Raw genomic sequence first — 17673 nt, forward strand, 5'->3', positions numbered from 1 at the left:
CATTGACAAATTGTATGTATTTTGTATGTCTGGATGTATAAACGACATACAAGATATAGGACAATGAACACAATTTGATACAAATTGTATGTAAGATGTATGTAAATTGTAGCTTTTGACTAGATTCCATACAACAAAAAAATTCAAGTTGTATATATGTAGCTTTTGATCGAATTTGTATATATTTTGTAAAAAACTTTAGTTACTTTTTGTAAATAGGAAACCCAGCTAAAACCAGGTAAATAAGTTTAAAATTTCATACGTACGGAAAAACCCGAAATACTATGATAGAACAAATGTCGGGCCAAGAAAAGCAAAATGATTATCATCTGCAATGGCAACTGATACATTACAGAAGTTCTATGATAGAACAAACACAGAGCATGTTTAATTGTCTTAACACCTTCTGAAGAACAATATCCTTTTGCCAAAAAGGCATAAAGAGAAGGGAATGAAGCAACGTTTGCATGGTGTAAAGCTATTTCTGTTAAATCTCTTAATTAGTCTATGTTTTTCTACTATGAACTACTCCCAGACTGTTGTAAACACAGTCACATATTTTGTACATACGTATGACGAAGAGACACATTATATGACCCTTAAAACAGGAGGAGACACAAGATAAAGCAGCAGAAAAGAAAGATGGACAATCTATTAAGAAATTTGTCCACCTGCATTTCTTGCCTTCTCACTCTAGGGCTACCACTTGCCGGGATGAGGTAAGGGCTAGGATGAGGATAAGCAATTAATCTTGCGCCTGAGCTTCCAAACATTCTCGCAGAAAATATTTCTCCAAACACACCGGCCACTGGCCTGAACAAACTGGTCATTGCAGTGCCCCCAAAGCTAGATGGAGCCATAGCTGCATAGCTACCAAAGGCTTGGGGTAAGTATGGCCGGTAATGTTGAAATGACCGTTGTGGAGGATTGACAGAAGATTGATGAAATTGCTGATTTACGTGAGAAGTTGGAGAGAGTGAATCATGTGGTGCGATTGTCCCAATCGCTTGAGGCCTATGAGGTATGTCCATGTTAACTTGAGACTTTTTCGATTCAGACTCCAGTGATGATGTCCCACGACCATAGAGAGGCACCAGTGAGGAGCTTGAGATGTGAGCTTTACACACTGGACATTTAGGTTTTTCTTCGGATTCTGGTGTAGAGCTCTCAATCTGGATCCACTTGTAAATGCACGGCCAGCAGTAGAGGTGACCGCAGAGGGTGACTACAGGATCATGTGCTGAGTCAAGGCAAATGTTGCAATCAAAACAGGACGCCATATTTTCAGAGGTAACTGAGTTTCTCTTCTTAAAAGAAACATCTTCATCAGATCCAACACGGGTAATAGGCATGAAATCTGTTAAAAGACAATTCCAAAATAAATTAATCACCTGAAAAAATGCACCACATAAATGAAACATCTATGTTTATCAGCAAAACTACATGATATGTACAAATGGGAGAAACCAACTTCCGATTTGGTGAATCGATCGTTAATTCATTTGGTGTGCAAAATTAAAAAGATAACCAGGAAAGCATCTCATTGTTTTCTCCTTTTTTTCTTTATATTTGAGCTTTAAATAGGAGTGAGAGTATGAAAGTAAGCAGCATGGATTGGATACAAAACATTAATCACAATTAAAGACCCTCCATTCGAGCACTAAACAAAGCCCTACAAGGTTTAATTTCTTTTAGCTCGAGTCTGTCCTTTCTGAACCAATCAATGAAAGATTTACTTGCTAGTTCAAGTTGTATAAAAAGAGGGGAAAAAGATTGTTATTGCTTCCCAAAGTTTAAATAGATAAACCTAGATTATCAGCTAAACCACCCCAAACACTCCATTTGGATAAATGGATTTGAAAAATGCACTTCCGTGAGAAACTATCACGTGTCCGAGTCATTTCCAATATTCTTTTTAGTCTCACATAAAAATGAAAGGAATCAGAGGGAAACATAACACCATGCCAGAAAACATAAAAACAAAGTACCCCTCCCCCTCCCCCCATAAGCTCAACATCCAAGTACCAATTCCGTTTTCGTTTCTGTTCCCTAAATACAAAACAGTATACACCAGGATTAGAAGAAAATCCCAAATGTCCAGTCTGTCAAACTAACTGGTCTAGACCAGAAGAAATATCTGAATATGCAGTGTGTAAATATATTCTAAAGACATTGTTATAGGCCAAAATCTTCAGTAAGCATTGAGCATGTATCATTTGTGTTGCCACTAATTGAAGAATAATATTGTTTTGGAGAAATGTTTTGTGCAAGAATGTGGAAGCTCATACACAAGTTAAATTGCTTATCCACATCCTAGCTCTTACCTAGTCTGGGAAGCAGTACCCTAGAATAAGAAGGCAAGATACATGATAAATGCTCAAACTACAGTAAATATTCTTCATACAAATATACATGCTCAACCTATAACGATGCTTTTAGGATAGTTTTGCAGACTGAACATTTAGATTTTCCGGTTTACATTTGAAAATAGGATTCAAGATATTGCCGTGTTACAGTTCCAGTTTCTTGTTAGTAACTTAGGAGAACTTACTGGTGTTCTGTGTTCATGTCATTTTTGAAACCAAAGTTCAGATTCAACGGACTTTTCTGTGTGCGCAACAGATTGATTTATGTTTTGACTATCTACCACAACTAGCTTGGGATTGAGCATAGTAGTAGTTGTCGAAGTGTTTTATTCTAAAAGCCTCATTACAGAAGCTCCAAAACCGAACGCATAGGATTCTAATGGGAGACCCGGATTAATATCTTAATGAAGAGTGATAAACTTTTCCTATAAGATGCCAAACACCCGAATATCAGGCTTTCAGTATTCTGCAGACATTTTAACATTGTTTCTTCGAGTTCTTCCCCCATTTTTCATCCTTTTTAATGTTAGGATTAAACAATTACTGATAAAATTTCTAACCACATAAATGTTAATCCATAGCTCCAATTTAAGGTTTACCCTGAAATCGAATGATCAAATTGCAGTTCTACACTTTCTATTTCGGGAAGGGGAAAATCTTGAATAAAGCAGAAAATCAACATAGTATTAATCAATTAAGAACACCAAAACCCTTCTCGTCGAAATAATAAACAAAAAAAACTATAACCAATCTCAAGCATTACAAAAGATGCATTAAACGAGATCAAATAGGCATTAAGAAAAAAAATGAAATAAAAAATGAGAAAGAAGAAGGGAAAGGGTAATACCACCGACAGATGAAGATGCCCTCAAAGAATGAAAGGGAGGCGCTACAGAGGAGAAAGGGTAGTGTTGGTAGGAATTACGAAATGAGTGATTTTTTTTTCTTAACGGAAATGAGTGAATGGAAGATAATCTATCTATCTATTTATTATTATTATTATTATTATTATTATTATTATTATTATTATTATTATTATTATTATTATTATCTATATCTATTATTAAAAGGAAAGATGTCAGCCATGAGAATTTGCCAAGTGTCGCGTTCAGAAAATGCCATGTGGAAATTTTAGGAGAATATTAGTTAAATTTGGTAAAATTAGTTTCTTTCTTTAATTTGAATTTTAAAAAAAATAACATACTATTCTGAAACCAACACATAACATAACTCCATACGCGTCTTTGACCTAATAAATATCAACATCTATCGTTTTCGTGCTTCAGATCCACAATGTTCTGACAGCGCAAACTCAAACTGCTTAGTCAAAAACCGTTTTCTTCTTCTCAACAAAAATCGATCTTTTTTTGAACTCCCACTTTATTTGTCAAAATCATGAAACCACTACATCTTACTTCCAATTTCTTTTAAAAAGGCATAGTAATCCACTTTCACGGATTCTTCTCCATGGAGAATCAAATAACCCCCTTTCCACACCAAGCAGATACAACATATATAATTAGAAACGGCGCAAAAAAAACTTCAGTTGCCAAAGGTTTGTTCTTTGATTATCACTACTATCTCTTAAAATAATTTTTATGTACTTTTTGTTTGCAAGCATATAACTATAAGGCCATTAGACTAAATCGTTGATCTTCTTTGTTGATAAATGGGGGAAGAAGATATAATTGATTATTTTCTTGAACTTAAAGGCAAAATTATGAATTCCTTTGGTCTCGCGTGCTACATGTGCTAGCAAGCATTGGTAATCTTTGAGGAAGTCTTACTCATCGAAATCTTTGCTTAAATCTATGGGGTTGCCAAATTTATTTTCCTATTATCTTCTAGCTTGTGTAATTTTCTTAATAGCTCTCACTTTTACCATCTTTTATTTCTATGTCATTATTTTCTAACAAATCATCTTCTGGTGCCTCCAGTTTATGTTACTTGATTTTATTGTTATATATGTCACTTTGTAATTATACTTCTTAGAAACAATTATAACAATATGCTTCTAGAATATTATAAGTAATTAAGAATTCGAATATTTTGCTTAAAAGTTTAAAGTGATAAAGGAAATTGTTCACGGCAAATAAGGAGAAGCATGTTTTTTATTATTCTTATAATATATTGGTTCTCTGATTCACTGAATATGACATATTGAATAGCAGAAGAGCAACATAATTTTTGATGTATAAAAAATAATTTTATATACTCCTGAACACTTTATCATATTATATGTTACAAGAATTTGAACTCTATACTTTTTTTAAGTTTACTCTTTTTAATTGATGAAACTTTGAATACTATCACTGAAAGATGAATGTATTAGTTTTTATTTCAAAGATAATAAAACATTTATTTTTGTTTCTGTGTAATTGTTGTTATTTCTATTTCCTGCAACAAACAAAAATACAGATATTAGACCTTATATTATTGTCTCTACTTTTCTTTTCAGTGCTCAATGTTCTGGTGTTGTTGGGAACATTGGTATATGGATGTCAATACATGCTAATGTTCGAGTATCAGGTGTAGCAAGGTGGTATGTTCAGTGTTATTAAAGGCGCGGTTAAGCCCTGAAATGAGACTCAAAACATGTTAAGCATTTTGCCTCACTTTGTGGGCGCTTCAGTGTTGTCATCAAGGCTCTAAGGCATATTTTTCCTTGCCAATGAGCGTAATCTTGAAGAGATGATACTAAACAATTGATATTTTACTTTATCGTAAATTTTCTTCAATTTCTTTGTCCGTATATTTGGTATTCATGCATATAGATATTAGTCTTGGACTACACATACATATTTATCATTTTTCTCCATTAGCGCCTTTCTTCATTAAAGTCCACGCTCTTTTTGCGCTTTGTGCTTAAAGCCCCAACAGACCTTAAAGTTTTTTTGCGCTTTTCGCCTTTGATAACACTGGGTATATTCGAGAGGCTTTGCAGGCTCTTTTGTTCACGTCTCAAAATAATTTCAACAGGAGCGACACTAAGGTCCTTTGTTGTATAAATTGAATTGAGATCTTTTGAAGGTAGATAGTTGTTCGTGTTGGTAAATTTTCAGCATTGATAGTCGTTGAAATGGATGTAACGGGTGTTTCCATCCTTTATGCAACTTTGAATGAGTGGTTGGGGGTGGATTCAACTGGAGCAATAAAGGCAACATATTGTAAGTAAAGTCTGCTGATGTTTCACATTGTTTTGTTTCACTAAGAATACTAAATGTTCTACCTATTATTTCATCTAATAGTCTGCAATATTCATTTATTTCTACAGGTAAGAAAAGTTACCTTAAGCATGCAACAAAGAACTTTGCCTCAGCTGTAAAGGAACATGTAGCTTCTGATGAAGGTGTTTTCAATTGGTACAACAACATCACTGCTATGTCGGTAATTGACATAAAATCTTGATGAGAATTAATGTTTTTATTGTATGCATTTCATCTAAGACTTAAAACTGTTATATAGATTCTGCTAACCAGTATTGAGTATTTTTGAGATCTTGATTATCCATGCGAGTCGTCGTTTATATCATCGACCAACATGACTTACTTGCTCATGTTCTCATATACTTCTGATCCAAAGTACAACACATCAAAATGTGTTGTCTTAATTACTGTGAATTACAGATGTGTTTAACTGTCCTTTATTTTTTCTAATCATAACTTGAGACAAAAAAATTTACTTTTTTAGGTGGACTAATCCGTTTAAAGCCAAGTACTTCTATAGCAATATACATCTGTTTCTAATATATCCATCCACTCTTTTTCCCTATAAAATGATCCGCGCATCGCGCGGGTATGTATACTAGTATAAAGGAAAAGTGTGATAGGCAATGAGACCCAAAAATGCCGAATCAGATATAAAGTGAGCAAAGGATTGAGTGAACCCAAAAACCTCTTGAAGGCCAAAAATGACTCAACAAAAGGTGACAAAATATTTTAATTAAAAATTGAATTTATTTCATATGATTGGGGAAATATGATAAACGGCTCAAAATGCATATTTTTTGGTGTACTTTCATCTCATTACTTGTGTGGTTACGGGAGGTTATATGAGTTTTTGTAGTGAATTATGCTCATTGCGTGCATTCTTATGTGTATGAGCAAGTTGGACAAAAAGGGAGCAAAAGAAGTTGATTCAGAACTAAAAGACAAAAGAAGAACTTTGCTCGTTCATTCTCGTGTGCACACGAGAGAGTGAACGAGCTAGCTGAGGAAACCATGAGAAAAAACAACGAACTAAGCTAAAAAGGCATGGAAGTACATAAGAGATTTGGGAGGCAAAGAAAAAGAGAATACTTAGCTTGTTCACTCTCACGTGCGCACGAGAGATTGAACGAGCTAACCTGAAAAGTCTTTTCCAAAGTTGGCTTGTATTATTACGCCCCATACTAACCATATCCCATGTAAATAGTCTTTAAACTCACTTTTGAAGGAGGGATTGGATGTTTTTAGGAAAAAAAATCGACCGAAGGAGGCAAGAATATACTAGGAGCAAGACAGAGAATTCTTTTACGAGTTTTTCACTTCCTTCTTCCTATTTTCATTATTGGTTATGAATTCTAGTATTGTAGTTTTGCATACTATTATTAATAACTAATTTTTTATCTAGGGTTTTGATGGAACATTTTGTAGGATGAATTCTTATTACGTTTTTATATAATTGAGCCATTGGATTTCTCTACTTGTTCAACTACGTGTTTATTGTTGTTGATTGAATGGCCATCAATTGTTTGTGCCTATTTAGTGCATATTGCTTGGAAAATGGTACATATTTAGGTAGTTGTTGAACAACATCACTCCTAACATATGTGAAAAATCAATACATAGGGTTTAAAGGTAGGATTAGGAATAACGAAACCTTGGTGCGATCTTAGTGAGCGGTAAATTAGTGCCAACTAGCGTAGTTCGGAAGAATATGTCTAGTAAATTATTGTAGTTGCTCGGAAGAGAAATATGACACATGAAGTACTCATGATCAGTAGAGAATACTTAGGCAAAATTATAAAAAATATAGCGGGGAAAATTTCGACAATTGGAGAAATCATAATTCTAGACCTTCTTAGTCTTGTTAGTTGATAATTTTACTACTTTTTTGTATTTGTTAATTACTTAGTTTTAAAAAAAAATCAATCTTTATAACTAGGAAATTATTTGAACTTGTATTTCTTAGCAATACTGAACAATTGTAGTTAAGCCTTAGTTCTCTGTGGGATTCGACTCCGAACTTTTAGACCAGATTATATTTGCAGCGACCACTTATCCTTTTTAGGATTAGAGTTGGGCTTGATCAAATTTTGGCGTCATTACCGGGGAAATAACGGTGTAGCTGTAGGTGTACATATTTCTACGTTTCAAGTTTGAACTTTTATTTTGTTTCTTTTAGTATTTGATTTTTTATTTTTATTTTCACTTGTTTATTTGAGAAACATGGCATCTTGGAATTATGAGAGTTTCGATGTTGGTAATTCTACTATTAATCTTCCTAATGCTTATTGTGGAGGAAACCACTCATGAAAAAATTATCAAAATATTTCCGAGAGCGAGTTATGTGCACCAACTCAATTTTTTGTGTGGAATGTGTGTGATATGTGTGGTGGTCAAGATGGTCACTTTTATGCTTGTACTTATATTTCTTATCTTCTCCCAACCTCTTATTTTGATGGTTCTTCTTTTTCTTATGAAGTTAATAGGAACAAAAAATCCAGTGGATGATGACCTGAAAGAGATCAAAGATATGCTAAGGTGTCCCGTGGAACAAAATATGAGAAACAACTGGACATACAAAGGCAAGATGTTACTATTCACAACCTGAAGGTAAAAGTGAGTCAACTAGTTGAAGCATTTAATGCTCAACAAGCCAATATTGTGGATAGTAGCCAAGAAGAGTATGAATTAGATGCCGAAATTGAGGTTTTAATAAAGTAGGTCAGAGTAGAACACCAACAATCTAACCAACTAGAATTTGAGGATGTTGATGTTGAAGAAGTAATACTAGAGTCAACCATGGACGTTGAATATGCAAATTTAGTTGACTCTAATGTGATTGGCGTTGAGGATGTTGAAAATCTTGAAGTTTATGTATTTGAGCATGTTGGACCTCATTCCAAACACTTTTCTACATTATGTTCAGACGGTGAAATGGAAATTGATCTGTATGAGCCAATGCAAGAGTCAAAGGAAGAGGAAGATGAGCCCAATATTCTTAAATTTTCAAGGCCGTCTAGGCAAAGTGACACTTCTCGGTTGAAAGCCAAAAAGTGCATAAATAATCATTTAATTTTTGGCTCACAACAATTTGTACCGCCTCAGAAGCATAATCATAAGAATAAAAACTTGGGATTCAATTCATAAGCTCGAGGTGGAGGCAGAAAATGATTCATGTCGTGTCGTGATGTTAAATCAGGCGCTTGTTGGAAGGCAACCCAACTTTACTGCTTTCATTGATTTTAAATTTTTAAAAAGTATTTTTATTGTGTTATTTTTTAGTGTAGCTTTCGATTTTCTAGGAGCATGAGAAGCAAAGCTATTGGAAGGAAGCAAAAGAAAACAAGATGACTAGAACTAAGTATGGGATGCTGACGAGCGTAAAATCGGTGTATAAAACTTAGGCTCGCTAATCAAAGATAGTATAGTATTAAATCGTCATTATAGGGATTGGTTTAAACAGTGTTCTAATAAATCTTCAGCTCAATAGTATCTAGGATAATAAACCTTTTAATTATGTTATTATTGACTACTAATAAAACTAAAATTATTGATCGTAAGAAACTAATAGAAATTTAATGACTAAATAGCAACGATTGAATATCAAAGTGAGAAGTAAGGCCCATGACAAGATATGTGATCAACTATTATTCCGGGTAACTCTATGTTAAGTTCAGTCTAAACTTCTATTGACTCCTTCGATATCAACAGATGATTAGGCTACCTTAGGGGTTCAAATTCTTCTTTCAAATGCATGAGAGTTTCCTTAATCAACCTAATAACAGATCCTATGAACATATGAACAAATACAGTGAATGAATGATCTTTTGAAGAACACTTCTCGACTATTCTTCTAAATTGGGTTAATTGATAATTCTCTAAACTATTTTGATTACCTACAAGAGGTATAAAATCAACCCAAACAATATGGCACAATACAAATCGCAGCAAAATTTCTCTTTCGATTAATGTAAAACCACAATTAGCCTTGCAATTTAATTAAAAACTCATTCAATGAGTTTGCGCAATTAACATAGGGTAAAATCCAAAACAATAGTCAATTCACAACATCTGTCAATAACCATAAAAGAAATACTCCATAGTGGAGAAATTATTCTTCACAAGAGTATTAGAAGAACAAGAAGGAATTACAATTCTCAAAAATCCAACAAACTTCCGTTTTGTATGAATTAGATCAAGTATATCCTGTCTCCGTTCTTTCCTTGCCTTCTTCTCTCCAAATGTTCCTCCAAAATCTAAGATACCATGTTTTTAGACGAGCTAGGATTCATATAGGTCAAACGAAGTCGCCTCCTAACTTACAAAAATAGGCTTGGGAAAAGTTTCCGAAACTGGACGTGCACGGCCGTGCACCTAGAGGTGCGGTCGCGCATATGGCCGCACACATCTGGCAGGTTCTGCTTTACATGCGCGCTCAGGTGCGCACTGGAGGGGTCTCGTGCACGGTCGAGCATCTGGGTGAGCCTTCTGCTCAACTCTTGTTTCTCCCGTTGAGTGCATTATTGTCCGTTGATCCCCGAACATTATCCCAACTTAAGCCTTGGTCTTTTACTTAGATTTAAAAGCTCCAAACTATCTCGAATTAGCTCTAAAATCTCATTGCACCTCAGAATCGCTCCTATAAGGCATAAACACACACTCAGTGCAAAATAATACAATTTAAAGCTCAAACACTAGTAAAATGCAGCGAATTACAGTGTAATTAATGGCTAAAATACACAATTATAGCCCACCATCAGGTGCCCCCATAAAAGACCAATTCCAGGGGGAAGTATGAGTACCCCGTGAGCTGTTAATGCTTCGGCCTTTAGCCTACTAGGGAGTTTTTTTACCCTCTTGTTATTTATGGTGTGCATTAGGGACAATGTACAATTTTAAGTGTGGGGTGGGAGAAGACTGTCTGGGTAATTTCTTATGCTATGTTATGTATATATATAAAATAAAAATAAAAATTTGATAGAAATAATCCTCTTGATTTTTCTTATGGCCACGGTTCTTTTGCAAGGGATGACTCTTTAAACCGGGTAGTAATTTTTTTGTAGGTAGAATTTTCATAATATTTTTGGACTTTTCCCGACGATGGACTTCTTTGATAGTTTTCTTGAGGGATTAAAGTCTAAAGAAAAATGCAAAAAGATTATCCTTTTTCTTCCTTTGTAGAACTGATAATAGAATGGAATAACTTGAGTATCAATACTTTTGGACATATTTTATGTTGGGACTTAGCGCTGTAACATTTGAATTGATTATCTCCTTCGTGTTCTATGTGCCTACATGCCTTGATAATATATATGACTTTTCTTTGACGCTTAAGCTCATTTGTTGACTTCTGTGATTACTTTCCATGAGTTGAGTTAATATGATGATTATTCTTAGTTGTTTAACTTGAGGCTTGATTACATTCTATGTTATCTTGTATTAGTCTAAAACTTTCCCCGTGTGTTAGTCGAAGCGAAATAAGTAAGCCTTGTGAGTGTAGGAGATGATGTAGGCATTTCTTTGATTGTCCATTGAGCTAGTATGCCACTATAAATAAAAATTTTCTTAGATAGCCCTTTTGAGCCTATAAACCTTTTCTTTGGCACCCACATTACAAGTCAATTCCCTTTTCCTTTTCTTTTTTGTTCTTAATTATATCTTTTTGAACCTTTATCTCTGAAAGCACTTACATTGCTAGAAGAATAAGGTGAGAGTTGGAATAGTTTTTGAGTGGAACCACAGAAAGGTCAAAAGGTGCACGTATGTTTTGAAAGATCATTAGCTGGACAACCTAAGTTTGGAGAGTGTTGAAAAAAAATTAGAGAAAAGAAAAGAGAAAAAAATCAAAGAAAATGCAAACAAAAAAAAAGGAAAAAAAAGAGAGGAAAAACTACACCTCCCGTTCCTCTTAATTCGGGCTAGTGAATCGTGCTTAAAGAAGAAGGGCCAAATTGTATATGGTTTCGTGGTATTGCTTGAATTGGTCATGAAGATTATGTATTTGAAAGCTATGTGTAGTGTATTAAAGTGCTTAGGAGGGTTAGTCACTATACCTAAATATATCCTACCCATCCCTTAGACTACATTACAATTTGTAAAGACTTAATTTATCCTAGACTTTGCAAGCTTAGATTAATAGAGAACTTACACTATAGTCAAGCCTATGGTACGATCTTGAAATGCCCATGAATTTCTTTGTGAGAGTGAGCGAATTCTTTCGATGTGTAAGTTCTTAAACTATACTTGAATGCATATTTGAGTGTGTGGACTAATTTCTCTCTTTAATTGTGGTGAGAGCACATGATTTACAAAGGATTGGTAAAATCCAAGCATTTTGAGGTGACACAAGAAGTGAGTCATCGTAAGGAATGTATTGGAGTCATCTCTTGAGGTTAGGATATTAGAAGAAGTCGCACAAATATTTTAAATAGTCTTGGCATGGGTCTACTTTTGAAGAGAGATGTCAATAGGTCGTATGTTGAGTTCTAAGTATTGGTATAAGCCAGTGGCATTGGTATGATGCTTAAGTATATTTTAAAAATGTGTTTCTTGCCATTATGCTTATTTTGAAAGTTGCTCGAGGACGAGCAAGAGTTTAAGTGCGGGGTGTTGATAAACGGCTAAAAATTCATATTTTTCGGCGTACTTTCATCTCATTACTTGTGATGTTACAGGAGGTTACATAACTTTTTGTAGTGAATTATGCTCATTATGTGCATTCTTATGTGTAGCAACAAGTTGGACGAAAAGGGAGCAAAATAAGTTAATTTGGGACCAAAAGACAAACGAAGAACTTTGCTCGTTCATTCTTGCATGCATACGAGAGAGTGAACGAGCTAGCTGAGGAAAAGCTTGAGAAAAAACAGCGAACTAAGCTAAAAAAGCATGGAAGTGCACAAGAGATTCGGGAGGCAAAGAAAAAGAGAATACTTCGCTCGTTCACTCTCGCGCGCGCACGAAAGAGTGAACGAGCTAACCTGAAAAGTCTTTTCCAAAGTTGGCTTGTATTATTTCGCCCTATGCTAACCCTATCCCATATAAATAGTCTTTAAACTCACTTTTGAAGGGGGATTGGACGTTTTTAGAAAAAAATCGATCGAAGGAGGCAAGAACATACTAGAGCAAGGCAAAGAATTCTTCTGCGTGTTTTTCACTTCCTTCTTCCTATTTTCATTATTGGTTATGAATTCTAATATTGTAGTTTTGCATAATATTATGAATAACTAATTTTTTATCTAGGGTTTGATGGAAACTTTTGTAGTATGAATTCTTATTACGTTTTTATATAATTGAGCCGTTGGATTTCTCTACTTGTTCAACTACGTGTTTATTGTTATTGATTGAATGACCATCAATGGACTGTGCCTATTTAGTGTGTATTGCTTGGAAAATGGTATATATTTAGGTAGTTGTTGAACAACATACGGAAAATCAATACGGAGGGTTTAAAGGTAGGATTAGGAATAACGAGCGATCTTAGTGAGCAGTGAATTAGTGTCAGCTAGTGTAGTTCGGAAGAATATGTCTAGTAAATTGTTGTAGTTGCTCGAAAGAGAATTACGACGCCTGAAGTATTCACGATTAGTAGAGAGTACTTAGGCGAGATTATAAAAAATATAGTGGAAAGAATTCCGACAATTGAAAAAATCATAACCTAGACCTCCTTAGTTTTGTTAGTTGATAATTTTACTACTTTTTGTATTTGTTAATTACTTAGCTTTAAAAAATTTACAATCTTTATAGCTAGGAAATTATTTGAACTTGTATTTCTTAGCAATGCTGAACGATTGTAGCTAAGCCTTAGTTCTCTGTGGGATTCGACTCCGGACTTTTAGACCGGATTATATTTACAGCAATCGTTTATCCTTTTTAGGACTAGAATTGGGCGTGATCAGAAAACAAGTTTAGTACATTTTTATTCATATCAATTTACACATACTTCACAGCTTATTTGGCCAAGTTGGATTATTCAACTTATTTTGAGAAGTACTCCTTAAAAAAATACTTTTGGAGAAAAACACTTTGTGTTTGGCTAATGAATTTGAAAAACACTTTTAAACACTAACTTGTTTTTGGCCAAGCTTTTGAAAATGTGCTTTTAAGTGCCTTAATAGTTAATGTTATATAAGCAGATAAATAATCACAAATATTTATTATTAAAGATAATAATTAAGTTTTATTTTATTAATTTAAGAAAAATATAAATAAAATTGAAAAGTATTTTATTCTTTCAAGGTAATTTAAGTAAATCAAAAAATTATTCAATAAATATGAAAATTCATCTCAAAAGTCATTATATATATTAGTTAATAGTTTAAACTAAGTAAGGTTATTTTGCTATATAGAATATTTTGCTAAGGTTATTTTTGGTAGAAGAAACGTCAAAATTACTTCGGGGGAGAAGTTAAAAATTGTTTCATTTTCTATCCAAAAGTACTCCCCCACCCCCACAACCAAAAAAATAAAAGCTTGGACACTTTTGACTCGGGGAGAAGCTTGGCCAAGACTAATGTCAAGCATTACAACTTACCAATATATGTTTAAATTATTTGTTTATATGATAATTTTTTATGACTTAAATATTGAATTAATGTTTTAATGACTGAAAGTCACTTTAGGGCTAGAATCGTGGAGATCGCTTCAGGGGAAGAATGTTGAGACTGGAAGTGAGAGTGTTAAAAAGGAAGATGTAAGATTACAAGTTTTAGATTAAAAATAAAAATTAATTTCGTATTGAGTCAAAATTGAAGTGGGGTGTAATCTGACTGGGTAGGGATAGAATTTTTGCACCAATTTTATAACGTCAAAGACTTTTATAGACCAATAGTATAACGGAGGGTATATAGACCAATAGTATAACGGAGAGTATATGCAAAATTTTCAAATAGTAGGAGGATATTTTTGACCCTTTTCCGGACAGAAAAATACGAGTTAATGATCGAGTATTTTAGAAACATAGATAACTAACATAATGCCGAAGAGGAAACATAGCATAACACACTATATACCGGCGCATCTCAGGTTGATTATGTCAATTCTTGCCGCGCCAAAAGCAAAGAGTGAATTATAAATAAAAGATGGTTAAAATTCTCATAGAACATATCTACATATGTACCATTTTACAAGAATTTTTCTATGGAGGTCGTCAAGGTAGTTTTAGGGACTGCACCAATAACTGTATCTTTCTTCTCTCCATCCTTGAAAATCATGACGGTTGGGATACTTCGGATCCCATATCTGGTAGCAATAGCCGGACTTTCATCTGTGTTCACCTTGTAGAATTTAAACTTGCCAGCAAATTCCTGTGCTAGTTCGTCAACAGTAGGGTGAATCATTCGGCATGGACCACACCACGGAGCCCAAAATTCAACTAGAACAGGCACATCCGACCCAATCACAAGTGACTCCCATGTTTGATCATTAACAGGAGGCACTGCATTTTCCAATGACCATGTTAAACAAACAAAGAAGCTGACAAATAATGGAGATGCTGAGAAAGCAACGGCTTTAGCAGCCTGAGATGTTTTGCAATATGCTAATGCACAACAACCGAAAATTAACAATATAAGGAAACTTATGCATTATATTAGTTATTTCTCCTTGTAATCAGTTAGAAGACCACCAACGAAAATTTGACAACATAGAATGATTTTTTTTAACTAGGACAATTTATATTACAAGTGCAGCCCTGCACTCTCTCACACAAAATATAAGTCATTCATCCCCTTTTGGGTGAAGAATGAAGAGAAGTATCGTATGAAGCAAACTATACTGATACCTGAAATCTGAAGTAGCTCCACAACATCAAAGAAAGTATCAGGTCATAATTGCTGAGTGATGTAAGTCATAGGAATTTGAGTATTTGACAGCATGCCAGTACTAGCTTCTAAATTTTTTCAAAAATTATGTCATCACGAGAAAACAAGTACATGAACTTTTAAGAAGGTATGTGAAATTAGCAACTTCTTCAGGGAAAGAAAGCAAAAGAGGCATTGTCTTCTGACATTCAATTTGAGCGCAAACAAAAGATCTTTCAAAAATAATAGTAATATAGTGTTCTTCATCTGCATTTTCCTTTCTTTTACTAACACAGATATTATCGCTGTATAGTATTAGTTTTTAAGCTTTTGTAAGATATGTGTAAAAAATGAAGTACAGTTTAAGCGCCTTGATGTTACTTCCTCAAAAGTAAAGAGCCAATGCAATAAATTTTCATCTGTTTTATTCATGAGTATATCTTTACGGGTAAACACTTGATAGACTCAGAGATACTTCCCCCTCCTTTTAGAAGTAATCCACTCTATGGAGATCAATTGACCTGTACTCATGGTTTTCCAGGAAAGTGCCACTTTAATTCAGGAAAGCATAGTATACTTGACAACTACTCCGAATTTTAATCACTCGACGCAGAAAAATCAAAAGGTAAATTGTAGGCTCTTGTCTTCGCTTCTATTGCAATACTATTAAGAAAGTGCAACCAGAAAGCAAAATATTCAAGCACCAAACTTCAGCACTCTGCTTTGACAGTGGAAAGTGGATGACTTAATCTTCAACTTCGAAAGTTTATGACAATGAAGAGCTCAGTATCCAAAGAAGACACAAATGGTAATCTGTTTTTGGTTGTCTTTGCTGCTCATGCTCACATACTGCAACAAGCATCTTCCACTAAACTAACTAACAAGTGCAACACCCAAAAGGCCAACATATACACGATTAAAAAACCATACTTATTTAGAGTTAGTTATCATATAATCGACCTCCTTTTCAAACTCATTAAATTTCTTTTACTTATATTTTGCTCAAGCTGCTTAAACGAGTAGATGTTACATTACTCGTTGGGTATTTAAGTATTTCAACAACAACAATAACATACCCAGTGTAATCCCACACATGGAGTCTGTTATGTGGAGCCGGGGGCGTAGTGTGTAGGCAGACCTTATCCCTAACTTGAGAGTTAGAGAGACTATTTCCAATATACGCACAAAAAAATCAAAAAAATCTCAACTATTCAGCAAACATAAATAGCAATATAATAAACAGTAAATTTAAAGGGAGGACAAGAAATAAAGACCTAGAACGGCAGTGTCCTGAGCCTCACAAACGATTCCTCCTCTACGGGGAACTGATTTAGAGATTGAGCTGAAGGACACTGATGATGAACGAGTCTGCTGGATCTTAAGCCCCTTGAATACGGAGAATCTAACAGAGGACCGACGGCCGGAGAGGGAAGAACCGGCGATAGGAGCCAACGATGCCGACGGCAGAGCAGAGGCGCGAGGAACTGCAATAGTTTCAATTAAACCGGCCATTGAAATGGAAAAGTGGTGGATAAAGGCGATCTGTGGCCGAGTGGAGTTTCGGTTTTGGTTTGGGGGTAAAATAGTGGATGAGGTGATGATGTGTGTGCTTTTTGATGATTGGATGAGGAGTTAGTGTTCAGCTGTCCACGTGTCTCTTTCACTTTGCTTTCTGGAATTTTTTTATTTTTTGTCTTCACTTTTGTTTTAATATTATGTTTTTATTTCACATTATTTCTTATAAAATATGTTCCGTATAAATAACTAGACATAGCACCTCTTTTTTTAAGGGAAAACTAGTATTAGTACCCCGCGCGGATGCGCAGACACTAATCATATGAAATATTTAAATTATTTGGATTATATGTAAATAATCTTAAATTTTACACTTTCTTCGTAAATATTAATAATCATTGGATATTAACTACATAAAAAAAATTAACCATTTCTTCTATTTTTTTTTTTGATATCATTCTTGCTGGTGTCATTGGATCCTAAAAATAGTCAGAAAGCAAAATAATAACTCATATTTATGGCAAAACAATCAAATGTTGAGACAATGAATGACTTTTTGGATAAGACTTAACTCTTTTACTACTACTTAAACTCTTATTTGGTGTGTTGATATCTCTTAAAAAATATTTCTTTCTCAAATTTTAGTTTCTAAAACATTATTTTTCAATAATAATTATTTTTATAATAATGTAATTGAAAATATTATTCTTAATTCAAACCATTTTAGTTAGCTATCTAAAAATATAAAAATTCTTTAGCTAGTGAATGTTTTTACTCTATTTTGATATT

The 17673-nt window shown here is 34.2% G+C and overlaps 2 protein-coding genes and 1 long non-coding RNA gene across 3 annotated transcripts; 1 reads left to right on the plus strand and 2 right to left on the minus strand.

Moving 5' to 3' along the window:
• Window positions 1–302: 302 nt before the first annotated feature.
• On the minus strand, window positions 303–3327 carry LOC104211518 (uncharacterized). The gene is made up of 2 exons (XR_011400566.1): window positions 3214–3327; window positions 303–1357 (listed from the first exon to the last, which is right to left on the minus strand). It is a non-coding gene; the product is annotated as an uncharacterized lncRNA (long non-coding RNA).
• A 424-nt stretch (window positions 3328–3751) lies between these two features.
• Window positions 3752–8521, plus strand: LOC104211517 (uncharacterized). Its single transcript, XM_009760580.2, has 4 exons — window positions 3752–3921; window positions 4825–5533; window positions 5641–5753; window positions 8052–8521. Exons 2-4 carry the CDS (start codon window positions 5446–5448, stop codon window positions 8178–8180), a joined length of 330 nt encoding a protein of 109 aa, XP_009758882.1. The 5' UTR covers window positions 3752–3921; window positions 4825–5445; the 3' UTR covers window positions 8181–8521.
• Window positions 8522–14577: 6056 nt separating this feature from the next.
• LOC104211516 (uncharacterized) lies at window positions 14578–16970 on the minus strand. The gene is made up of 2 exons (XM_009760579.2): window positions 16644–16970; window positions 14578–15005 (listed from the first exon to the last, which is right to left on the minus strand). The coding sequence occupies exons 1-2, from the start codon at window positions 16879–16881 to the stop codon at window positions 14692–14694; spliced, it is 552 nt and encodes a 183-aa protein (XP_009758881.1). The 5' UTR covers window positions 16882–16970; the 3' UTR covers window positions 14578–14691.
• Between the last annotated feature and the right edge of the window lie 703 nt (window positions 16971–17673).

Source organism: Nicotiana sylvestris, chromosome 6, assembly GCF_000393655.2.
Source record: "Nicotiana sylvestris chromosome 6, ASM39365v2, whole genome shotgun sequence".
NCBI classification, from domain to species: Eukaryota; Viridiplantae; Streptophyta; class Magnoliopsida; order Solanales; family Solanaceae; genus Nicotiana; species Nicotiana sylvestris.

Bases quoted from the DNA above. Each gene is read 5' to 3' on its own strand.
- LOC104211516 (XM_009760579.2), bottom strand. From the start codon at position 16,881: ATGGCCGGTTTAATTGAAACTATTGCAGTTCCTCGCGCCTCTGCTCTG. The intron at 15,006-16,643 runs GTCTTTATTTCT...TGGAAAATGCAG, and splicing joins TCAGGACACTGCCGTTCTAG to TGCCTCCTGTTAATGATCAA.
- LOC104211517 (XM_009760580.2), top strand. From the start codon at position 5,446: ATGGATGTAACGGGTGTTTCCATCCTTTATGCAACTTTGAATGAGTGG. The intron at 5,534-5,640 runs GTAAGTAAAGTC...TTATTTCTACAG, and splicing joins AGCAATAAAGGCAACATATT to GTAAGAAAAGTTACCTTAAG. The intron at 5,754-8,051 runs GTAATTGACATA...TTTCTTATGAAG, and splicing joins ACAACATCACTGCTATGTCG to TTAATAGGAACAAAAAATCC.